The sequence below is a fragment of the Lampetra planeri genome, chromosome 50, assembly GCF_965212315.1.
Source record: "Lampetra planeri chromosome 50, kcLamPlan1.2.h2, whole genome shotgun sequence".
Classification (NCBI taxonomy): domain Eukaryota; kingdom Metazoa; phylum Chordata; class Hyperoartia; order Petromyzontiformes; family Petromyzontidae; genus Lampetra; species Lampetra planeri.
The window spans coordinates 8,970,486-8,996,169 of record NC_136156.1 but is presented as its reverse complement, the minus strand read 5'-3'; the positions used below and the strand labels follow the sequence as shown (position 1 = coordinate 8,996,169).

General features: G+C 49.7%; 1 protein-coding gene across 11 annotated transcripts in view; it reads right to left on the bottom strand.

The window, feature by feature from the left end:
• The window catches only part of LOC144734204 (clathrin coat assembly protein AP180-like), a 140,139-nt gene that overhangs the window by 21,197 nt on the left and 93,258 nt on the right, over nt 1–25,684 (bottom strand). For 8 of the 11 annotated variants that reach the window (XM_078616297.1, XM_078616300.1, XM_078616303.1 and 5 more), the window contains 5 exons: nt 22,394–22,540; nt 21,036–21,182; nt 19,950–19,977; nt 17,147–17,255; nt 305–331 (listed from right to left, as the gene is read on the bottom strand). In XM_078616297.1, the coding sequence (XP_078472423.1) occupies nt 305–331; nt 17,147–17,255; nt 19,950–19,977; nt 21,036–21,182; nt 22,394–22,540 (458 nt within the window). Of the gene's footprint in view, nt 1–304; nt 332–11,073; nt 11,475–17,146; nt 17,256–19,949; nt 19,978–21,035; nt 21,183–22,393; nt 22,541–25,684 lie in introns of those variants that run through there. The other 3 variants (XM_078616298.1, XM_078616302.1, XM_078616299.1) reach the window with 2 other exon arrangements.

Here is a 25,684-nt window from a genome sequence, read left to right as displayed (position 1 = left end):
ACGGACTGGCTAGCCGGCTTGCTCTACCACGCGATCCTCAGCTGCACCATCTACTTTTAAGCAGAACAGCGAAACATCATTATCTCCTGTAGACAGCAGAGCCACACAGGTCAGCACATGACGACGATGTCACCCAATAGTTTAGTTGCACGACTTATCTTCAGCACAACAAGCGCTTCCCTCGTGCGTATCGATCATCACGAGTCTCAATGGTGACTTTGCAAAAGCATGTTAACACCATTACAAAAAATGAATAAAAAGGAAAAATGCGAACAAAATTTAAATGGCATAGGAAAACACTTACATAATGAGGGAAGGGCCAACCATTTTGCTGAAACAAAAAACATAAATGTAGGAGTAAGGCAAAATATACAAAAAAACGCTACGAATTGAAGGTGATAAAACCACAGTTGCAACATTTCAGATTTGCTAAAAGTGACCGAAACTTATATTTGTGTCACCTAGTATTTTTCCAACAATGTTTGTTTGAAGTTATCAGCAAGCAATGGGTACATCAAAGCAGCAAAAAGGTTGATGATTGGCAATATACAAATGTATCCCTCGGAGGGAAATAGATGGAACCACAATATATGATTGAGATAGAATATTAACATTTGTGAAGGAATGTTTTTTTTAAATTAGACCTTTATAGAAAAAAAATGCATATAGGCAAGGAATCAAAATGGCTCTCAGATACAGAAGAAGGATGTGCCAGACGTTACACCAGAATACATGTGAAGTATTGGAAAATGACGGCAGGAAACTCCTTGACGGGAACACACTTCTTTTATTAAATCTTGACTTGTAACGATACAACGCGTGGCCTCTCTTCTTCACAATGCGGTCACCATACAACGGTACAACTCGTGACCTCTTCTCTCCGCCCTACGCTTCTCTTGACTCTCGTAGATTCTGTGCTGCTGGCTCTCTGTGCCTCGTGTAGACTCCGCGCCTCGGCTACACTCTTCTCTCGTCTCGTGTAGACTCTGCGCCTCTGCTACACTCTTCACTCGTCGCGTGTAGACCTTACGCCTCTGCTACACTCTTTACTCGTCTCGTGTAGACTTTACATCTCTCTCTGGCTACACCGTATGCATACTCGGCTCGTGTAGACCTTTCTCTCTCTCTGGCTACACCGTATGCATACTCGGCTCGTGTAGACCTTTCTCTCTCTCTGGCTACACACTATACATCGCTCAGCTCGTGTAGACCTTTCTCTCTCTCTGGCTACACACTATACATTACTCAGCTCGCGTAGACCTTTCTCTCTCTCTGGCTACACACTATACATTACTCAGCTCGTGTAGACCGTTCTCTCTCTCTGGCTACACACTTATACCTTACTCTCCTCTACTCTCCATTACTCTCCTCTCCGGGCTCTATCTCTGCACCTTCGTCTTCATTCTTAGATGGTTCCACTTCTGCCCTCTACTCCTCTGTGCATCACCTTATATATCTCTTCCTCCCGGGAGACGGAGCGGATGCGGACCTCAACGTCGGCACCGCTCCTCAGTTACCCAATCACCACGCGCTATCTCTAAGATCCGTTTTCCCCCCAGCGCGTGTTTCCACTCCCCGACCAATCACACCGCGCTGCCCCCCGATCACTCCCTCTCAGCGCATCACCGGCACACAGCCAATCAGCAGCACTACCCCCACCCGCGCACTGACGCCTGCTCCTCCCCGTCAGCGCGCGTCACCACACACACACCCGTACATACGCGCTGGCACACAACGTATACACCCAGCGCGTATCACCACTACATCACCCCCTCCCACATAGCTCGCAGCCGGCCCGGCTGCTAACAACAACCAACCGCAACGATAAGACGACAACCAAACAAAAAAAAACCCTGTAACCCCCCAGTGTGCCCCGTAACATAACAACAACAACAACAACTATGTACAGATTGACAATGAACACGAAAAGCCAACAATAACACAATACAAACAAATTCCAAAAAACGAACGCGCCCCACGTCCCTGCGACTACACGCAGTGACGAGGCGCTCCAACTGCCCCGACTCCTCACGAGGCAGGTCACGCAAAGTAGCACGACCTGGCGCGAGTCCGTCTGGCTGGTCCGTCGTATGGGACGGGACACTGACGACCGTCCGGCGGTTCCGGCTGCTCCAGACGGCGCGGAACGGGCCTGAAAGGGCCGGCCCCGCCGCGGAGATCCGGCCGCCGGTGATCGGCAGCTGTCAGTTCCGAGACACCGGGGAATGTAGAGATGACTTGGGCTCTCGGTCGTCGTCCAGCAGAGCTCCCATGGCGCGCTGGCGCGGAGCGCGGCACCCGGACGCCACGTGGCCCCGGAGGCCGCAGTTATAGCACGTGACGAGGGTCGGAGTAGATCTTGGTTGCTCCGACTTTCGGCCCGATCGCAGAGGCGACCGGGCCCCCGGCCTCCAGTCCCCTGGTCGTCCCGTGGCGAACGCCTCCTCTCGTGGGCTGACGACTTGGGGTTCGGTGACCACCGAACCCGGGGCTGCGACGACAGCAACGTTGCAACCAACGCCTTGTTTCCGTTGTAGGGCCTCGTGCGCTTGAATACTCGTGGCGACTCTCAAAGAAGAAATATCAATCTCGTCAGCTGTGTTGATAGGGACCCCCAGGTCCTGCGCCAACTTAAGCAGCTGCTCCAAAACCATCGCGTCTTGACCCTCCTCGTCCATCCGAGGGAACGCAGCATCAGCAAGAGCCAGCAACGCCGTGCGATAGGCCAGCGCGGTCTCCGTGGCCGCTTTCCGTCTTGCGTAGAAATGATGGCGGCACGCCGAGGGAGGTCCGTAGACCCTGGCCAACAAACCCAGCGCATCCTTCAGCGTGGAGCGGTCCGACTTCCGTGCCGACCTGAAGGCCGCGAGCGCGTCGTCGTCCAGCATGGCGGGCAACGCCCGCAGCGCCGTAGCATCGGACCACGCTGACATCTCTTGATGCGCCAAAAACCTTCGCTGAAATTGGCCCCAGTCTCCGCCTTCCGCCTTGAAGGCTGACAACGTGGGCAGACGCTGCTGAAAAATGAAGTCATCCGCCTCGTGGTTCCTCTCCGCCTCTCCGTCGGTGTGTAAAATGGCGGCTCCAGCGGCAGACGTAAAATGGCGGACCCCCTCGCGCGCTGATGACGTCGATGCGCGCGCTTGGGAACCCACCACCACGTGGCGCTCGCCGTTCCCGCCAAAAGTAGGCCCAGGCGCCATGGCGGGAATCCCCCATTCGTTTTGGCGGGAATCTGCGGGGCGACCTTGTAAAATGTCCCCCACCGTCCCCGCTCCTCCCGACGAGCTGATCTCCGCCAAGATGGACGCGGCGGCGAGCAGCAGCTCCGCCAGTCGGGAGTGCGCCTCACGAAGCACGGCCACGGTCTCCGGTCGCTCGCCCGGCGCCGTCGACGGATCCTGTAGCGTGGGCAAGTCGTCCTCCTCGCCCCCCGCCACCAGCGGCCCCGAGTCGTCCAGGTTTTCCTCGCGGTCAATCCCGTGGGTCCTACGGGTCTTCCTTGTCTCCATGCTTGGAAGCCCGTTTCACTTCTGACGCCAGATGAAGTATTGGAAAATGACGGCAGGAAACTCCTTGACGGGAACACACTTCTTTTATTAAATCTTGACTTGTAACGATACAACGCGTGGCCTCTCTTCTTCACAATGCGGTCACCATACAACGGTACAACTCGTGACCTCTTCTCTCCGCCCTACGCTTCTCTTGACTCTCGTAGATTCTGTGCTGCTGGCTCTCTGTGCCTCGTGTAGACTCCGCGCCTCGGCTACACTCTTCTCTCGTCTCGTGTAGACTCTGCGCCTCTGCTACACTCTTCACTCGTCGCGTGTAGACCTTACGCCTCTGCTACACTCTTTACTCGTCTCGTGTAGACTTTACATCTCTCTCTGGCTACACCGTATGCATACTCGGCTCGTGTAGACCTTTCTCTCTCTCTGGCTACACCGTATGCATACTCGGCTCGTGTAGACCTTTCTCTCTCTCTGGCTACACACTATACATCGCTCAGCTCGTGTAGACCTTTCTCTCTCTCTGGCTACACACTATACATTACTCAGCTCGCGTAGACCTTTCTCTCTCTCTGGCTACACACTATACATTACTCAGCTCGTGTAGACCGTTCTCTCTCTCTGGCTACACACTTATACCTTACTCTCCTCTACTCTCCATTACTCTCCTCTCCGGGCTCTATCTCTGCACCTTCGTCTTCATTCTTAGATGGTTCCACTTCTGCCCTCTACTCCTCTGTGCATCACCTTATATATCTCTTCCTCCCGGGAGACGGAGCGGATGCGGACCTCAACGTCGGCACCGCTCCTCAGTTACCCAATCACCACGTGCTATCTCTACGATCCGTTTTCCCCCCAGCGCGTGTTTCCACTCCCCGACCAATCACACCGCGCTGCCCCCCGATCACTCCCTCTCAGCGCATCACCGGCACACAGCCAATCAGCAGCACTACCCCCACCCGCGCACTGACGCCTGCTCCTCCCCGTCAGCGCGCGTCACCACACACACACCCGTACATACGCGCTGGCACACAACGTATACACCCAGCGCGTATCACCACTACACATGTGTAATGCGAGCGTAAACGGGCTCGCTGGATGTGACGTAACAAGTGGGAGGAGTTAGGGTCACGTGGGGAGGGAGAGCTTTTAAGGACAGGAACCGGAAGGGCTCGGGGAGAGAGAGTAGAGAGAGAAGGAGGCCACGTGGGGCAGGAGAAGGAAAGTGGCGCGATCGCCACAGGTCGGGGACTCGGCACCGTTGGCCATCGGTGGCCATCGGTGTCCGGGTACAGAGGCGACAGAGAGCCAGCAGCGGGGCTGCATAGTAAGCAGCGGTGGGGCTGCACATCGGCAGCAGTGGGGCTGCAGATCGGGTAGCAGTGAAGCTGCGTAACGAGCAGCAGTGGGGCTGCATGGTGGAGCAGCAACGGGGCTGCAGGAGCGACGGCAGCAGTGGTGCTGCCGAGCGGGAGACGGAGGAGACACTGAGCGAGACGCCGTGCGGGCAAGTTTGTACGAACCAATAAAGGACAACGGAGACAGACCCAGTGCAAGAGTCCTTTATTACACTGGTATCAGAAGTGAAACGGCATGTCAAAACAGCTCAGAAGAAAGAATATCCCCGCACCATCGTCTGCTACATCTACCGACGATGACGACCTTCCTCAGGCGGTGGCGTTGCCAACGATGGAGGGAGGAATCGACGCAGGAACGAGTGACGGCCCGGGGGTGCAGGAGGTCGCCGCTTCGGTGGATCCGCCCACGCTGGGGGACACTGACCAGAGATGGCGACAGATGGCGGCCCAGCTGGAGACGTAAAAGACGGTCTTGGCGCAGCTGTGCGACCTTGTCACGCCGGCGACGGGTTCGGGGAGGCCCGGGGGTGAACAACAGACCGGGGCCTTGCCTGCGCCGCCAGCGCCCTCCACCACGCGGCACGAGGACGCCATCTTGGGCGTGGCGGGAGAAGAACCGCGGGAAGCCGCCATCTTGCGCCCTCCACCGCGACAAGACGCCATCTTGCGCCCTCCGCTGCGGGAAGCCGCCATCTTTGACACGTTGCGGTGCGACGCCATCTTGAACCTGCCACGCGACTTGCCGTCTGCGGAGGACAGCGGAGCGAGGACCCACAGCCGTCATTTGACGACGGTTAAGGAATTCTCAATTGGCGGGGACTGGAGTGCGTTCGCCTGCCGATTTTTGGCGGCGGTACGCTCCGCCAGATGGACTGATGCAGAGGCCCTGGAAGTCCTGCCAACTCTTCTCGACGATGAGTCAGATTCTTCCGTTCTATCAAGGCCGAGAAGAAGAAGACACTGAAAGGGGTCTTTGATGAAATGGCGGACGCGTACGAGCCTCCGGATGACGCTCACCGACAATTCGTTCAGCGCCAGCGGGCACCCGAAGAGTCGCCGGTGGCATACAGGGGTGCTGTTCTGGAATTGGCCATGGCCGCATACCCCGAGACGGAGCCTGACCTATTGGAACCCCTTATTTTGGGCAAAATGCTGGAGCTATCGAGAGACTTGGGGATCCCTATGCCGGTGTGCGGCCGTTGGAAACAGGTGACAGCGTGGACGGGGGGGGCCCATCGTGGAAGGGGGTGCCGCGGGTTGGGACCCCAAGAAGGCGGTCTACGTTCCTGACGACGGGGGCCCGCAGGAATTGTCGGCCGCCTGCGCGCAGTGGCCTGTCCGGGGAGGGCCGGGGCCGCGGTCTGCACCGCCGACGCGGGAGCGTCGGGACAGAGGGAGTGCTGTGCGTCGCAACGACGTCGAGTGTTTTCGCTGAGGTCGCAAAGGCCACTTCGCCAGGGATTGTTGGGCCCGTATCCCGGGACCGCCCCAACAGGAGGCCTCGACCACGGACGTACCGCGGAAGAACCCTCCAGGACAGGCAAGTCGGTGCGCACCAGACACCCGGCAAGGCTTGGCACCTCATTCATCACCATCGCCGCGCGGTCCGGGTGTCGTTAACAACGGGAGGCCGCCGACTGGCCTATGTTTCTCGGTAACGCAGTGGCGCAAATTGGCACGGAGGGTTGTTGCGGCCGCTACTGGTTCGTCCACTGTGCCGGGTTCTATACAAGGGGTCGACATGCGCATTTTGGTAGACTCCGGTGCGTCCGCGACGATTATCTCAGATGTCATTTTCCATCTGTTGGGCATCCCGCCGGACGCAGTGCGGCCGGTTTACGATTCCTGTATAGCAGCGAACGGGGGAAGTATGGGCATTGTGGGCCAGGTGGACGCCAATATATCCATCGGGGGGGTGTCGGCCTCAGGAACTGTGTTGATTTCGAGGTCCCTTGCGGTTCCGTGTTTGTTGGGGACCGATTTTCTGGCTAAAATGCCCATTCTAATAAGGGTTAATCAAAATTGCATTGAACTACCGGGGGGGGTCGGAAAATTTCATTTTTGCCGTCGCCCTGGGGGCGACCCGCTCCGGTCTGCCAGGTGCAGGCGCTGTCCGAGGTATCTGTTGACATTCCACCTGGTTCACAGATGCTTATCCCTTTGCGATATCGGAAACCGGTGCCTGGTCTGGAGGGAGCGCCTGGGGTTTTGTTATCACCGTCCGCAACCATAACGGGCGGGTCGGCGTTGGTTGGGGCGCAAACTATTATCCGGCCGGACCAGCCGCCGTTTTTGCAGGTGCTAAATGGGAGTTTGGAGAATGTTTGCGTACCGGCCGGAACGGTCATGGCCCATGCCACGACGACGTTCACGGCCCATGACGATCTGGGCCGCCGGGACGTGGTAGGCGGAGTTTCGGACCCTGCGGGCCAAGATGATCGCTGGGTTGCCAAATTGTGCGGGGAGAATTCATCCCTGACCAGGGAACAGCGATTCGCGCTTCGCGCGCTGTTGCTAAGTTATTCCGATGTGTTTAGCTCGGATGATTTTGACTTGGGACGCACCTCCCTGCTTTCCCATCACATTGACACGGGGGACGCTGCTCCGATTCGGTTGAATTCGCATCGGATGAGCCCGGCGGAGCGGGACCATGTTCGTGGAGCAGTGGAAGACATGCTGGCTGCGGACATAATATCTCCGTCTAACAGCCCATGGGGCGCGCCGGTAGTCTTGGTGAAAAAGAAAGACGGCAAATTGCGATTTTGCGTCGATTTTCGCAAATTAAACAAAGTGTCCGTGGCGGATGCGTACCCCCTGCCGCGTATGGACGATTCCCTCGATGCCTTGTCGGGGGCGAAGTTATTTTCAACGCTGGATCTCTCTTCGGGATTCTGGCAACTTCCCCTCGATGAGCCCTCGAGGGAAAAGACTGCTTTCCGTACGCCGCAGGGCCTATTTCAATTTAATTGTCTTCCGATGGGGTTAAATGCTGCCCCCGCCACATTTCAGAGGTTGATGGAGCTGGTATTAACGGGGTTGCAGTGGGAGACATGTCTGATATATTTAGACGACGTCATCGTCTTTAGCCGCACATTTGACGAACATCTACAGAGACCGGAGGCGGTGTTCGCTAGGATGCGCTCCGCCAATCTAAAATTTAAACCTAAGAAATGTCACCTATTGCAACGATCCGTGCGCTATTTGGGACACAGTCAGTGCCGACGGGGTTGCCACAGACCCGGAAAAGACGGCGTGCGTCCTTAACTGGCCAACCCCGGCCACGGTGGGGGATGTGCGTCGCTTCTTGGGGTTTGCCTCATATTACCGTAGGTTCATTCCCAACTTTGCAACGATCGCTAGGCCTCTGCACCTCCTTACGGGTAAAGGACGGAAATTCAGTTGGGGACCGTCAAAGGAAGCGGCGTTTAAGGGCCTACGCGATCGTTTGGCGACGGCGCCAACATTGGACTATCCCGATTTCGATCACCCTTTCATTCTGGACACGGACGCGAGTGACACTGGCATCGGGGCCGTTCTGTCACAGTCCAAAGGCGGTGTGGAACGCGTGGTAGCGTACGGTAGCCACGTCTTATCCCCCGCAGAAACCCGCTACTGCGTTACTCGCCGCGAACTTTTGGCTATTGTCTTTTCTCCGCCAATTTCGGCCGTATCTCTACGGCCGTTCGTTTATTGTGCGCACGGATCATGCGGCTTTACAATATGCTCTGAGGGTAGACCAACCATCTGGCCAACTGGCACGATGGTTGGACACTCTACAGGAGTTTTCTTTCCAAATTCAGCATCGGAAGGGGTCGCGTCACGCGAATGCAGACGCGCTCTCCAGGTTACCTCAAGGATCCCCTTGCGCGTTGGGTACGCATAGGTGTACGCCGGCTCAGCAGCCCCCTCGGCCTATTGCGTCAGCGGTTGAGGTGCCTGAGGCTCCAGTGTGCCCGGGACCGGCCGATGGGGTTCTGAACCTGCCGCGATCAGTGTGGATTCGTGAACAAATGCTTGACGACTCGTTGGGGACTTTGCAGAGTCGGGCTGCAAAGGGAGGGGGGGGGGGGGGGACTGCTTTCCGGAGGGACGCCGGGGGCCGCTCTCCGCGATGGACTGCTGATGTGGAGGGAGGGGTTACATGATCGCTAGCGTCTGGTTGTACCGTCGTCGTTACGGTACGAATTGATTAGGACTCTGCATTGCAGAAAACCTTGTTGACGTTGCAGCGAGACTACTTCTGGCACGGCATGACGACGGATGTCGTCGGACACGTGTCCCGAGTGTGCCCGGAGGAAGCCGCCTAAACACCCATATGTGCCGCCGGTACAGTCTACAGGTGTCTCGAATTAATGAGTTGGTGGCGTTGGATATTCTGGAACCTTTCCCGCCATCCGCTAGGGGCAATAAACTGTTGCTAGTTGGGGTGGAGTATCTCTCCCGCTGGCCGATGGCCTGGCCCCTGCCCGACCAGTCTGCGGCGTCCATTACGGACGCCTTTCTATTTGGATATGTCATGGACAAAGGGGCTCCGGAGAGGCTGCTCACGGATCAGGGCCGAAATTTTTCTTCTAAATTGTTGGGCGAGGTGTGCACTGCTCTGGGGACTAAAAAGATCCGGACATCTCCCTACCACCCGCAGACGGATGGCATGGTGGAACGACTAAATCGGACGCTGTCAGCCATGCTATGTCACACGGTTAATGAGAAGCAAGCTGACTGGGATTTGCATATCCCTGGGGTACTCTCGGCATACCGGATGACGCCTCACGCGTCCACAGGGTATTCTCCATTTTTTATCATGCACGGCCGCGAGAACGTGCCGCCAATGGACGTGCAGTTGGGAACAGGAGCGAGAGGCCCTATTAAGCCTCTCCGACTACATTCAGGACGCCGTTCGCCGCGTCACCGAGGCGCGAGAGGGTTCCCGATTGGCTACTGCCAAGACCCAGGCCCGGAACGAACGTTGTGCTCGACGCTCGAGGGGGAAGTGCCCCTGGAAGGTGGGGGACATGGCATGGCTGCATAGCCTGCAGGTGCGAGCAGGAACCTCCCCTAAATTGCATAAACCATGGCAGGGGCCTGTTAGGTTCATTGAGGTTCCTAACCTGCAGTCCGCGCGCGTTCGGTTCGGATCTCGGTGCTGGTACGTCCATACGTCTCGGTTGAAACCCTACAAGGCCCCACACGGACGGATGCGTCATCTCCTGATGTTGCCTTGCCGGTGTCTGTTGCTGCCGACGCACCCTTGCCTATGCCTGTTGACCCTGCTAGAGCGCCTGTCGTGCCTTCTACAGACGAACCGGCCGTGACACTGGCGGAGGCAGCGGACCCTGCTCTGGGTGGGCCTACCATGGCTGCGGGGACACCTGACCCCGCCGCCCCTCCAACCCCACCACAGACACGGTTGCGTGACAACCCGGACTCGGGTCCTTCGGGGGAACGGGACCTTGGCGTTGGCGGGCCTCCAATAGCGACGGGCGGTTTTGATCCTGTCGCTCCTAAAACCCCGTTGCGTTCTCGGTCTGCAGGGGGGCCGCCGCTCGTCCGGGACGGGCCGGCGACCAGCACGCGTTCAAAATCTCTTTCTTTTCGTTGATTGTTGTTGTTCTTATTGTTGTTGTTATTATCGTTATATTCTCCGTTGTCCGGTCACGGCTGATGGTTGGAGGTCGCTTGCATTACTTGTTCTGTTTCAGCCGAGGACGGCTGGAATTTTCTCTACGGGGGAGGGTGGTGTAATGCGAGCGTAAACGGGCTCGCTGGATGTGACTTAACAAGTGGGAGGAGTTAGGGTCACGTGGGGCGGGAGAGCTTTTAAGGACAGGAATCGGAAGGGCTCGGGGAGAGAGAGAGTAGAGAGAGAAAGAGGCCACGCGGGGCAGGAGAAGGAAAGTGGCGCGGACGCCACAGGTCGGGGACTCGGCACCGTTGGCCATCGGTGTCCGGGTACAGAGGCGACAGAGCCAGCAGCGGGGCTGCATGGTGAGCAGTGGTGGGGCTGCACATCGGCAGCAGTGGGGCTGCAGATCGGGTAGCAGTGAAGCTGCGTAACGAGCAGCAGTGGGGCTGCATGGTGGAGCAGCAACGGGGCTGCAGGAGCGACGGCAGCAGTGGGGCTGCCGAGCGGGAGACGGAGGAGACACTGAGCGAGACGCCGTGCGGGCAAGTTTGTACGAACCAATAAAGGACAACGGAGACAGACCCAGTGCAAGAGTCCTTTATTACACATGTATTTGATTTATTTTACCAGGTAAGGCCCGCTGAGCTATATATATATATATATATTTTCAAAAGCGACCTGGCTACCACAAAGTGGCTTATCATGTGGAAATGTATAGCATCCAATTACTCTAAATGCATGTTTCTAAATGTGGAGGGAAATACCAGAGGACCCTGAGAAAAATGCACGTGACTACATGGAGAGAGAGACTCCCCACACTCCAAATATATAGCATGTGTGAGGGTCAGGATCGAACCCATGGCCTCGTGTATACCAGGTGAGGAAGTTAACATCTCGCTGCCGCCGCACCAAGTCACATAATGAAAAAGGGTGAAAATCTCCTGCACCAGATGGCATAACTGGACACCAAAGTGACACCAATTGCTGAAACAAACGAGCAGAAATAGTTTAACATCCATACTTTGCTTCCATTCACTGGCAAGACCACCTCAGCTGTACTTAATTCAGCTCTCTTGGTATCTCGAATTAAAGATATCTCACTATCTCACTATCTCCGGGTGATTTGCTTGCCAGCTTCGATGTAGTTTGTTTACAGAAGTTCCTGTGCCTGACACCATTGCAATAATTGAAGATTAAGGTTCAACAAGGACTGAATGCTGATGTACCGGCCCTGGTGAGACACTGCCTCACCAACACTTAATTCACCTGGAATGGAACATTCTACAAACAAGTTGAAGGTACCCCAATGGGTTCTCCCTTATGTCCAGTGATAGCCAATGTTTTCATGGAAATTTTTGAGACAGATGCCATCCAGGCATCCATCCTACGTCCTTCCTTATGGAAGAGATACAGTAGAACCTCTGGTCACGACCATAATTAGTTCCATAACTTTGGTCGCAACCCGATTTAGTCGTGACTCGAACCTAATTTCCCCATTGGATTGCATGTAAATACGATTAATCCGTTCTAGACTCCTACGAACTGTATATAAATATTGTTTTTTAAAGATTTTTAAGCACAAAAATAGTTAATTATGCCATAGAATTCACAGTGTAATAGTAAACTAAATGTAAAAACATTGAATAACACTGAGAAAACCTTGAACAACAGAGAAAACTAACATTGCCGCGTTAAGGTTTAGAATCGTTCAACAAGATGATTGTTTCGTCTGCTACATCAGTCGGTTGATTCTGAGAGAGAGAGAATATTCACACGATAAATTCATGTTTCTATTAAAAGTAAGTTAACAGTAATATTTGGGTACAGTATTGTTTTTGGAAGCATTCAGGGTAATATCGTATGAACGTTTACTTCACCGCATCATCGTATGAATGATGCGAGAAGAGATTAACGGATTCTTATGTTAGCGATTTACGTACTCAGCGCTTTCGCTCTCTAAATTACGGCTTGAATGAGGGGGGAGGGGTATGACTAGACTCACAAAATTAATCTTTCTAGGAATTTTATAGAACAGACGTGATATACATAACTGTTACGCTTTGTGTTGTTTGTAAACAAACAACAGGAAATTTGGCGCTTACAAAAAAATGGCGCGGAAGGGGAAATCGGCCGCGGCAGTGTTTAAACGCCACCCGAGTTTGTGTTCGTGACCAGATTCAAAAATGTTGTGAATTTTTTGGTCGGAACCCGATTTGGTCGTGGTCAGAAGCGTTCGTGACCAGAGGTTCTACTGTACGTAGATGGCACATTTGTCATCTGGCCACATGGCCTGCCAGCTCTGAACCAATTCTTCAACCACATCAATTCCATACACCCAGTCATCAAATTCACCATGGAGGTGAAAGAGAATGGCAAGTTACCATTCTTGGATGTTTTATTCGAAAAGAGACTACATGGCTCATTGGGACACTGTCTACAGGAAAGCCACCCACACGGATGCCCATCTAAAACCTGACTCCCACCACCATCCAGCCAAGAATTCCTTCATCAAAACTCTACACCACAGGGCTCATTGCATTTCCGACCATCACCACCTAGAAAGTGAACTGGAGCAAGTATATCAAGCCCTCAAGATGAATGGATATTCGGACTACACAATCCGTAAAGCTACCACCCCAACCGTTGGGAGAGAACGATCTGAGGATCCAATCAAACCATCACCTTGCCATACATAGCAGGGGTCACCAAAAATATTTCCAAAATCATGAGCAAACACAAGATCCAGGTTCGATTCAACACAGTACATAAAATTCGTGATCTGATCCCATCTGTGAAGGATGTGATCCGACATGCAATACCCTGGTGTCTACAAATTAAGCTGTGGCTGCGGCAGTAGTTACATTGGGGAAACTAAGCAACATGTCTCGGACCGTGTTCGTGAACATAAGGCAGATCTGAAACACGGTAGCACCAATACCTCAGCCATAACTGATCATTGTTTTAACACTGTGGGGCACACACAAAATTGATTTCTCCAAGACAAAAGGTACTCTGCAAACCTACTGGCTATCAACAAAGATTCGTTCATGAAGCCATCCAGATATATAAAGACAAAATTTCAACCGAGAAGATGGGTACAAACTGAGCAATCATTGGAAGGACGTTATTAACCAGTTAAAGTCATAACTGGCTGTGATGTTTCCATTCTACCTGCCGATGTTAGCAGTTGGTTTCGACTGAGTTGCATTCCTCGATGTGGTGGTAGCTACATTGACATGCTAATCTCACAATACAATGGCCAGCCCAACAGCTTTGGGGTGCCTTCGATCTTCCTTTTATAACCCAGCCCACTTACCCTTGGGCTGCGGCCATCTCAGGCCTATATAACAACCTGCTTCAGCAGCTCTCTTGCTATTTCTTTTCACCCGAGGACGATTGCTTGTGTTGCGATCGAAACGTCGTGATTTATTTAATTATTTTAAATTTTTTCTCTTTCGTGACTACAGGAATCCATACTTTTTGGTTCTTTCGGTAAAGTCACGTAGGTATAAAATAAATCACAACGTTTCGAGTGCAACACAAGCGTCAGTCCACCTGATGACAGACGCTTGTGTTGCGCCCGAAACGTCGTGATTTGATTTATTTTATACCTACATGACTTTACCGAAAGAACCAAAGAGTATGGATTCCTACAGTCATGAAAGTTAAGTCAAGAGCTATCCATAAGGTTTTTTTGGGTTAGGTCACTTAAATATAAATGTGTTGTTAAACCCACGACCATCCGACATTCTCCAACACACCGGTGTGCTCTACTCATAACAAATTGGCATGTTTTGTTTACGTGATAAACCTTACTAATTGGCTGTCGGGTGGTGACGGCTTTAACGACACATTTATATTTATGCAATCTACCCAAAAAAACCTCAGAGCAGAATTAGTTTACAAATACTTGCAAACAAAAATGTAATTCCAGGTTATGGAATAATGCCTTAATTATTCTTCTATTTGAAAAGGGAAATAAGACAAACCCACATTGCACACAGGAAGTATTTGTGAACATCATTGGGAACTGAAGACCAACCAACCACAGGAGCAAGTTGTACATGAAGAAAATACCAAAATAAGACGAGGTGACACACTTTAACCAAAGGCACAAAGACACGAGATTATATTGTATGAAAATAATCCAGTTTGCACCAAGTCAGCTCAATTCATCAAGTCTCATGAGCAAGATGTATCCTCAAACATTGGCACCGGGTATTACTTATGGCAATGAGCTGTACATTGTTGTGAAGCTGCTCAAGTCGTTGCAGAAGCTCACAACCATATTGGCTGAGACGTTACCCAGCAGCCATCCCCATTGAATTGTGGGGCAACGCATTTACTCGGATTTTTAAGCATCCGAATGCAGCCACATATCAAGAGTAACGCCACAACAGCAGATATTGGTGATGTATAGAGTAGGGAGATTAGGTGAAGAGGTGTCAGTTTAACACGTAGGCTTTCGCGACCAATATTATTCACTAAAGACGAATTACCTAAATTATCAACAGAAGGTGTATATCAGATTGATTGTTTATATGGCAGATGCTATATTGGTCAGACGGGACGTAACATCAGCGCAAGACTAAAAGAACACCAAAGAAATATTAAATTAACTCAAACACAACTGTCGGCAGTGGCAGAACATGCTTGCCAACAAGGACACTCAATTGATTTTGATAACGTTGAAGTGTTGTGTAAAACGAATTATTACTGGCAAAGACTAATTAGAGAATCCATTGAAATTGAGAGAAATAGAAATAACTTTAATCGCTCTGACAGCTACAGGCTTAGTGCGGCCTGGAAGCGTATTATTAAATAATACAAATTGCAATTCCTTATAGGGGAAACACATACTAAATTAACTGATTACTAACGTAGCATATAATTACAATAACACACATTAAAACTCGTTACTAATCATAACAACTGACTGATTACCAATCTATTATATAATTACAATACCCCCCTCCACCCCGCCTGAAATCGTCACACCTGCACGAGTTAAATGATGACGTCACCCTGCTGCTCTATTTAAGAACGGGAGCAAGTGAGGGCTTCACCATTCTGGCGAATTGCCCGATGATGCTGGATGTAACTACCAGCGAAACGTCGTACTAAAAAACTGTAAATGTTGTGGATTCACTCTTCAACACACCGGTGGGCTAAAGTAGTGAACTATTTGTCTTTTGTCAACCTGACACTTTTTTACTAATTGGCCGTGTCGGGTGGTGGAGGGTTACGACACATTTATAAATAACGCGATCTAACCCAAAAACGTTTATTATGAAGAAGTGTCATTAGGTTATTGCAGTAAGATTGCTCTTAGGTATGGGAGGAAGGTCACAGATAAGAACATTCACAATAGAAGCCAGCATCCAATCAGTAAACTGTTTCGTGAATCTCTAAGCTTCTCTGCGCCACATCACGTGGGCAATGTGACGTCATGAAAACGCAACACAAGTATAGAGCCATACAACTAATGTAGCTTATGATTTAAAAGTGTCACTGGTCTGGCCTCATGCATCCCACACAACCCTTTAGGAGCTGTGGTTATGCATAGGCACATACTCACGGTGCTACTGCTGCTGAAATGTCACACCACAAAACACGCGGGGGATATTCACTGGGCTGCTGGAAGCCAGGACTGAACGGAATGTGTTTCATGCCCTACCTGTTGTGCTTATAAATTGTGGTTCATCACCAAGGTGAGAAAGGTGCCCATGCCCAAAACAGTTTAGTCACAACAGCCGAGAAGCCTCGGTCTCATGTTGATTGTGGGTTTCCACGAGGTGAGCACAGTCGGCACAACCGTAGGGGACTAAGGTACATTGTGCTGCCTGTAAAATCGCTCCAGTGCAGAGAAATGAACAACTCCACCATCACCTCTATCGTGGCAGAGGCAAGGCAAGCGGGCCAACCCCGCTGTAACTAAGGGCAGCATTGTCACCTTGCTTTGGTTGACCTTTTATTACGCAAGAATATAACTCCTCACTTAGGGTATATAACATAAGGTAGTGGCATCAGACTCAAATTCATAGCTGTGGCTTGACCAGGGGATTGCTTTCTCAATTGTCAGAAAACATATCTGCAAATCGTTGGAGGTTATGTTAACAACTGAAAGTACTGCAGATGTCACATGCCACACAGACAACAAGAATAAGATAATGAAAAGTTACAATTTTACTGAAAGGGATTGGAATGCATGAGAGGGAGAGTAAACCACAGCATTAATAATATGATTCTGGGGTAAATATAACATGACAACAGAACCACGTGTAATGCAACTGTTTGTTCTAAAAATGCTTTTGAAAAACTTCCTTGGGAAGTGTATCATTTGTAAGATTGAGAAATACATAATTTTAACCTCGTTTTACATGAACTGTCTAAATCAATTTGCTCGAAATAAATTAGATTATTTTCCTTTATGCAGAATGTACCAGAAAGAGAATTTAGTCCAGAATTTCAAACAGGGAACAAGTCACAAGTGCAGCCAGGGGGAACTGCAAGCCCAGTGGTGCAAGTAAATCAGATGAGGTCAGAAAGGTAGTTCTGTCTGCCTACAGAGGACCGACAAGAGCACGCAGGAACTAAAGGTGAGAAAGATTATAAAGAAGATGATGGTGATGATGACAATACATGGCCTCTCTCACCATGGCAGGTGCTGGAGCAGCTGGTGCCGGAGCCCAGGCTGGTGGAGCGGCACGTGGCTGCCAGTTGGCTCCTCCAGTTAACTTCTTCTCACCTCCACTCCACTGGCCCCTGGAAGAGACCACACGCACGGCAACTGCCTGTCATCACCACAGCCCAGTTCAGCTCACCACTCATGTGACCTCCAAGAAAGCGAGGACACTTCATTAAGGATAAATTCAAGAGCAGTCAACCAGAGGCTTGGCAAAATCCTATGAGCTGATGACCAGAGAGACTGAAAAAGTGGTCCTTTTATAAGTGTTTTACAAAAAATGGCCTGCTGATAAGTGCCAAGAACGTTCAAAGTAATCCAATCAAGGTATTCTGGGTTAGGCCACATGCTGAGCATATCTTCCCTCAAGCTTTTGCAACTTCATGCAGGAGTTCAGCTGATAGTGCCTTTCATAAAATCTGACGGCGCTTGGCATCAATGAAAATTGGGGTTGGGTTGTGTAAGAAGTGGCTAAGTTAGAATAGAAAATGCCTTCTGAATGAGAATTGTCTTTAGGCAGAAGGACTTGAAGATCCCAACCAAACCAGACTCCCTGACAGTCTTCGGCAGAGTTCCACAATCCAGGTGACACGGAAGTGAAGGCCCGATCACACGTGGACTTGAGATTTTGTTCTGGGAATGCAGGGGAGATCCAAGTCCACCGATCTCAAAGTTCTTGTTGGAACGTAGTGGCACAGCAACTCCCCAATATATGGAGCTGCGAGATCATTCAGTGTCTTGAATCTGAGGAGGACCTTGAATGCTGTATGGAATTTAACTGGAAATCAGTGAGGCGATGCAAGCAGAGGGGTGATAAATGTTCTGAACAAGGAGTTTGGGTCAAGAGCCTATTAGCTGCATTATCAACAGACTAGAGTCAACAACGCACCATGCTGGAGGTGCCAGTAAACAAGGCAATGCAGTAGTGGATGTGAGAAAATGAAAGTGCAAACCAATTTCTCTACATTAGCAGCCGCGAGGATCGGACGTAAACCAGGAAATGTTCCGTAAATGGGGGAAAAAAAGCAACCTTGGCAATTTTATGAATATGGGCCTCGAAAGTGAATGATGCATCGACGAACACGCCAAGATTTGACTCTGGTGCAGAGAGTTTGTTGTGACCATCGGTCATCAGACTGAGCAGACCCGCCTCTACCAGCTGGCAACAAGACCCAATGAGCATATCACCTCCGTTTTATCCCCCATTCAGATGTAAGAAGTTGTGCTGCATCCATGTGTAGTGACATAAGAGGGGAGGGGCTGCTGGGGGCTCTGGGACCCTAGGCAACCCAGACGCTTAAGCCCCTTGGCGCCAGGTGCTGGGATCCCAGACAACCCAGCCAGTTAAGCACCTTGGCGCCACCAACGGGGGGGGCTGTGTGTGCTCTGTGGGATATCTGGGGGCGCACACAACCCCACCCCTCGTTGGGGACGAGGCATAAAAAGGGCAGCTCCCTGGCCGATCAGGGCCAGTTGTAGCTCAAGACCCAAGACCCAAGACCCAAGACCAGCCATCTCAGGACCCTGGGACGCTGTGAGGGCCAGTGGTGGGACTCTGGAACTCCCAGCTCTACGACCTTGTGAGGGCGAGTTCCAGAGCGTAGCCAGAGTAGTGTATCTAGGCTGTGTACCTAGGCTGTGTACCTAGGCTGTAACAGAGTATCAGGACTGTTGGATTGTAATAAAGAAGTTACCTCTACAAGTGTCTCCGGAACCTATTACACATGCTCTGATAATTGAAAGTGATGATGAGAAAGCAGAGAAGGAATCGTTAAGTTTCAATTGGCAGTGGATATATATTTGAGTGCCATCACATTGGTGAAAATTGAGACCTAACTTACGAAGGGTGGTACCACCTAACAGGGTCATGTAGATACAGAGGAGAAGTGGACCCAAGACAGAGACCTGGTGGGGAATGCCTAATTAAACTGTGCTGATTTGCATACTTAGAGCCACCCAGGCTAAACAATTGCTTGCACTTCAATAAATAGGATCAAATCCAGTATAGCGCAGTAACATTAAGGCAATTAGAAAGTAAATGGTGTTGGGAACCAAGAGGCAGCCACATGCCTGAGAACCTTGGAAAGAAAAAGCAGATTGGAAATAGGGCAATAGTTATTTGGTGATTCAGAATCAAGGCTTGTTGAGTAGAGGGTTGACAGCAGCGCGTTTGAAACGAGAGGGGACCGAGTTGGTGAGTGCGACGGGAGAGACATAATCACGGCAATGTTGACTAGCTTACTGCTCAATAAAGAAGATAAATAATGCTACGTCGATGGAAGCAACACGTTGTGATACACAAGGGACAATCGTGGCACCGATACACTGGTACAAGAAGGCAGTGTGATGGAATGATGGGAGTAAACGGACGTTCTGGGGCGCAGTTACAGCCTATTTTGCCTGTCCTGTTGTTGCTGTCACTCTTTAGTTGTTGGAGCTGGTACTGCGGGCATTGTCACTGTTGTTGTCGCTGTATTTGTTGCGGTTTCTGTAGTTGCCGTCACTTTTTGCAGCCGTTGCCATTGCTGTAGTTGAATCATTTTTATAAGTGTGGATATCACCTGCTCTCCACCCTTACAGCCAACCGCAACACACGCACGCACAGACTCACAGCATGACCACCTCAACACACGCGCAAACTCGGTGTGCCCAACACTAAAACATGCACATAAGTTTATCACTGGAAAAAATTCCATTTTTGAAAAGTAAATTGAATGTATATATCGGTTGTAAAGATAAACTACACATTTAATATATTAGATGGTGAAACTTACTTTTTTGCTGGACTGCTGATGCCAAGATCTGTTAAGAAAAATGGCAGTATAAGATTTGGTAATGGTACAGGATGAAAAGCACAACCCCATATGTAAATGCATTCAAAGGACCCACATTAAAGCACAAAATCATTCCCAAAAATGTGTTTTAAAAGAAAGGTAACATTTGTTTGACAATTCTAAGCAACTTGCATGTATTATTATTTAGATTATCATTACACTTATTTACAATTAATAAAAAACAACTTTTATTTTACCAGGTAAGGCCCCACTGAGCTATGTAGCTCTTTTTCAGAAGTGGCCTGGCTATCACAAATGACAGCTCAACCAAGTGGCTTATCATTACATGGAAATTTATAGCAGCCAAATACTCTGAACGCGTGATGTCGATGGTAAATGTGAAGGGAAAAACCAGAGGACACGGAGAAAATTCCACACGACCACGGCTTGGGAGACGGGCAAACTCCAAATATATAGCAGGAGTCAGGGTTGTGATCGAACCCACGACCTCCTGCATACCAGGCGAGGTAGTTTTCAGGGGGGTCCTGCCAACTGTGTACAGGAGTGAGGCGGGTTGGTGTGACATCGCTAAACGTATTCCCCAGCTGAGTAATTTTACAGTAAATTTTCAGCATTGGGATATTTGGCCAAAGCCAATTACATTGTTTGTCCATTAGAGGTTTTTTTTGGGGTTAAATGACACTGGTTGTAATTACTACCAGCCTCATCATTTCTGGCTATCGCCTGATGAGGCTAGTTGTAATTACCGGCAAAATGTCAAACTCTCCAACGCAGGTGTGTTGTACTAACTATTTGGCACTTTTTTTACGTGCCAAACCTTACTAATTGACTGTTGGGTGGTGGCAGGTTTAACGACACATTTGTGCGATATAACACCAAAAAAAACCTCTTATGAATAATATTGGTCGCGAAAGCCTGTGTGTCATACATTGTTTTTTCAGTTTTATTATTGCGACGGGTTGTATCCACTCTGCGTCAATTGGGAAAAATTTGGTCAAATTCCACCTCACACACGTGCGGTCGAGTTGGTGCACACCGACGAGCATGACAAGGCCCCCTACTCACTTCCAACAAGGTTTGCCAGCGACGAGTCAAGATCGTTTGCGACGAGCTTGCCAGTCGCCTGCTGCGCATGTCCTAGAACTTGAGGCTGCATCTGCGGTTGCTGCTGCTGCATGCTTGGTAGAAGCATGTCTCCTATGAGATCAAATCCTGCAGGTCACAACAACGTAGACACACACACCTGGGTCAGCCACCATATCTACCATTAACAAACGTCGAGCAAAGGCCTCCAAGGCACGCAAGTAGGGAGCAGTGTTAACACGCCTGTGATCAAATCGGGGACCGATTTTAGCAAGACAACCTGGAGGAGCCTATGGGTCAGTTGACAAACCGAATCCCACTGGGTGATATGTATAGCCAGAAACAGAGTTTAGATAAAATGGGATTAAAGTGCAATATTTAAATAACACTGCACTATTATCAAGCAACTGCAGTTCTGGTATTAAGGTTGAATCCAGCATTAAACTGCTTGCTTGCTTTAATGGGGGTGCCACAGTTGCGATATTTCAACTACCTCACATTGTATGCAGAAGGTCGTGGGTTCAATGCCGACCCAGGCACCTTTATATTTAGAGTTTGCATGCTCTCCCCGTGGTCGCGTGGATTTTTCTCCAGGCCCTCCAGTTTTTCCCCTCCACATTTAGAAACATGCGTTTAGAGTATTTGGATGCTTATACATTTCCACGTAATAAGCTACTTCGTTGAGCGATAGCCAGGTCACTTCTGAAAAAGAGCTACATAGCTCAGTGGGCCTTACCTGGTAAAATAAGAGAATTTAGTTTTTTTAGTTTAGCGATTCTACACTCACCGATTCATGATGACTTTTTCAAGTCATTGTTCCCGTACGCGTTTAGGTCGCAGTCTATTCTTCTGGCTGCTCTCATAAGTACTCTAGCTGCACCGCTACTCGATGGAACTTTTTACCGCTCTCCTCACACAGCTCCACCACGAAACTCTTCTGACGATCCAAGAAGCTTTTTAACCCTCCCGTGGCGTCCTTACTCTAGACTTCGGTTGCTCTGAAATTTGGCATCATTTATTTAGCTCCAGGGGTTCCACCTAACCTCTGGCACCCCTTTCCTCACCATTCACTGACTTCCACTTCTCCCCCAACTTCCTGTGCCTCGCACCCCCTCCCTCACTTCTCATTTGGCCCCTGGACCCCTCCTCTGGCGTCTTGGTGTTGCCGAGTTCAATGGACGTCTCCCTGGCAGCCGGCTGGGGGGGGGTGGACACGGGAGGGGGGATTTTGGTGGCGGCCAATACTTGAATGGAGGTCAGAGATAGAATGAGGTTTCACACTCGAAAAACTCGAGCGCACACGGCACGCCCCACGCACACAAGGCACCATGCGATCCCACCTGATGCTTCCTGGGAGGGGGCGGTGGCAGCAGCAGGGAGAATGGTTGTGGGAGCGATGGGGGCGGCTTGCGCACCAAACATGTCGAAGTCAAGCTGCTGGGAGGAGCACCCACTTTTGGGGTCAGACGTAGGCTGCAGGGTCAGTGCTGTGGAGACGCACACAAAAAAACAGCACACAACACCATACTTTGTTAAACTAAACAAAAATCTTAACTATTTTATTTACCGGGTAAAGCCCACCTGAACTGGAAGTTCATTTTCAGAGGAAGCCTGGCCCACACATGAAGCCTAGATTGCGACAAAGCTGTTCCAAGCCGCTTTCTCCTTACTAGTGAGTTTCTTGGGGAATTCATTGCACTCCAGGATCTTTTTTATCTGTGGTCCAACGAAGACACCAGCTTTGACCTTTGTCTCAGACAGCTTCGGGAAGAAGTCTTGAAGGTACTTGAAGGCTGCCGACTCCTTATCTACAGCTCTGACAAATTGTTTCATAAGGCCCAATTTGATGTGCAGTGGTGGCATCACCACCTTCCAGGGGTCCACCAGTGGCCAGTCCCGCCTGTGGTAGTGTGCCTTGGTGTCCCTGCTGTTCCAAAGGCAAAGCTAGCAGGGAAACTTGGTAAAACCGCCTTGGAGACCCATCAGGAATGCCACCATTTTGAAGTCTCTGATGACCTCCCAGCCGTACTCATCATACTTCAAGGCATCCACAGCAAGGTCTTGATGCTGTTGTAATCCACTTTGAGGTGCACTGAGTGAGCCAGGGGAAGAGACGGGTACTTGTTACCATTATGGAGCAGCATGACTTTGAGGCTCCTGGATGAGCTGTCAATGAAGAGGCGCCACTCATTCTGGTTACAGGCGATTTCGATTGCCTCAGACTGGTCACATTGTGGCAGAAGCAGAGCCCATCTTGACGGGTGAAGAAGCTGCAAAAAGATTGGTGACGCTTCCTCTGATCGGCGACTTGCACAATTTTATCCAACAAGTTCCACTGCTTGAGCCTAGACGTCAAAAGTTCGGCATTGGACTTGGTGAGACCAAGATCTCGGATCAAGTCATTTAGGTCTTTTTGGTTGAGGTAGTATGGGTTTCTCTCCTCAGCTCCACCTCTGAAATTGTCATCTGGATCTACAACACCTTCCTCGCTCCGACTTGCTGCTCTCTTCTAAAGGCGGCTGCACTCTCTCCGGAGGAGTGGGTACAGGGAGCTCATGGTAGTGTGGGCACTGGGGTGATGGATGAAGGAAAGTCCGGATACGTGATAGCAGGTGCATTTTTGCCAGGTCTGTCGAGGAGACAGAGTCTGCTCTCCACCTGAGGACGGCTGCTTGCGTTGTGGCCGAAACGTCGTGAGAATTATTTAATTAGGTTTTATTTTTATTATTTTATTATTTCCATTCTACGTGACTTTACCGAAAGAACCAAGAAGATGAATCCCTGCAGTCACGAAAGCTTTAAATCGAAAAATGAACTGGTGGGCTTAAGGCCCCTGTATTTACATTACTATTTATATTACTTGAAAGTTCTAGAAAGTTCTACAAGTTACTCCAAGTATATTTTGCACTGAATCTATCTGGAATGTTCTGGAAAATAGGTAAATTTCAAAATATCACTGTCCTTATTTGGTTCTTTCGGTTAAGTCACGTCTAAAGATAAAATAATAAATTAAATAATAGAATACGACGTTTCGATTGCAACACAAGCAATCATCATCAGGTATAATGAAATAGCTACATAATATCTAACCAGAAAACTATAGACAGACATATTAGCAGACAGATATCACCAAGATACATACATAACGAGAGCAACACAGGTAACAGAGAGGGGTGATCGTTTCGGTGGGGTGGCCTTAAATAGACAGAGGGGGGGGCGGAGGCAGAGAGAGGGAGGGGGGTTAGAGAAAAAATTAGCATATCAATGAGTGGTCAACAAAACGTGGTGCTGCAAGTACGATGACACGGCAAGCAAGCCTGAAAATCAGGAGAAAGACACTAAAACATTACATTTCGATATTTTACTAGGTTATTTAATTTTAGTGTCTTTCTCCTGATTTTCAGGCTTGCTTGCCGTGTCATCGTACTTGCAGCACCACGTTTTGTTGACCACTCATTGATATGCTAATTTTTTCTCTAACCCCCCTCCCTCTCTCTGCCTCCGCCCCCCCCCTCTGTCTATTTAAGGCCACCCCACCGAGACGATCACCCCTCTCTGTTACCTGTGTTGCTCTCGTTATGTATGTATCTTGGTGATATCTGTCTGCTAATATGTCTGTCTATAGTTTTCTGGTTAGATATTATGTCGCTATTTCATTATACCTGATGATGATTGCTTGTGTTGCAATCGAAACGTCGTATTCTATTATTTAATTTAATTTATTATTTTATCTTTAGACGTGACTTAACCCAAAGAACCAAATAATAATTCCTGCAGTCACGAAAGTTCTAAAATTAAGATATCACTGTCCTGGTCACAAAAGCAAAGTTTGTGGGGAATAATAGCCATTTTCTGTACTTGAGGCATAAGCAATTAGGAAATAACACCTACTACGCAGGAACAAAAAAAATTGCTACACGTCATTATAATAACCTACAGTCTGTTCTATAATGTGGTAGTTGCTTTCCTGAAGAATACCGTTATGGAAAAATCGATTTATAATAATTTATATTGGGTAGAGCATAGTCCTCGATAAACATTTGAGATGCGTATGCAAGTTAAACAAAGACTGAGGTGCACGGTTAGCATCTACAAGCATCCAGCAATATCCCAATGCCTTGTGTGATGCTACGCCGAGGCAACCATACGACCGCTTATTCCTACTTGTGTGACGTAGATCCCTTCACTCGATCACGTTACATCCATTTCGCATCCATGTTATAAAAAGACGGTGTTTCCTAATACATTCGTCACGTTATATCCAATTCGCGTTATGAAAACGCGGCGTTATAGGAGAACAGACCTTAGATTGAAGCATAACATGAAGGGGGGGCAGTGAGCAGGGGATGATGAGAGGGAGGCAGAGGGAGAGAGGAATGTGAGGGGCAAACAGAGGTGATGCACCCAGCTTTCCGGAGACAGCACATGCACGGAAAAGTTGTATCAAAGTTATTTTTAACTATATATGTATTTTGTTTTACCAGGTACGGCCCACTGAGTTGTATAGCTCTTTTTCGCAAATAATAGCAACAACAAAGTGGCTTATCATGTAGAAATTTATAGCAGCCAAATACTAAATGTGGGCGGGAAAAACCAGAGGACCCGGAGAAAATCCACGCAACGGGGAGAAA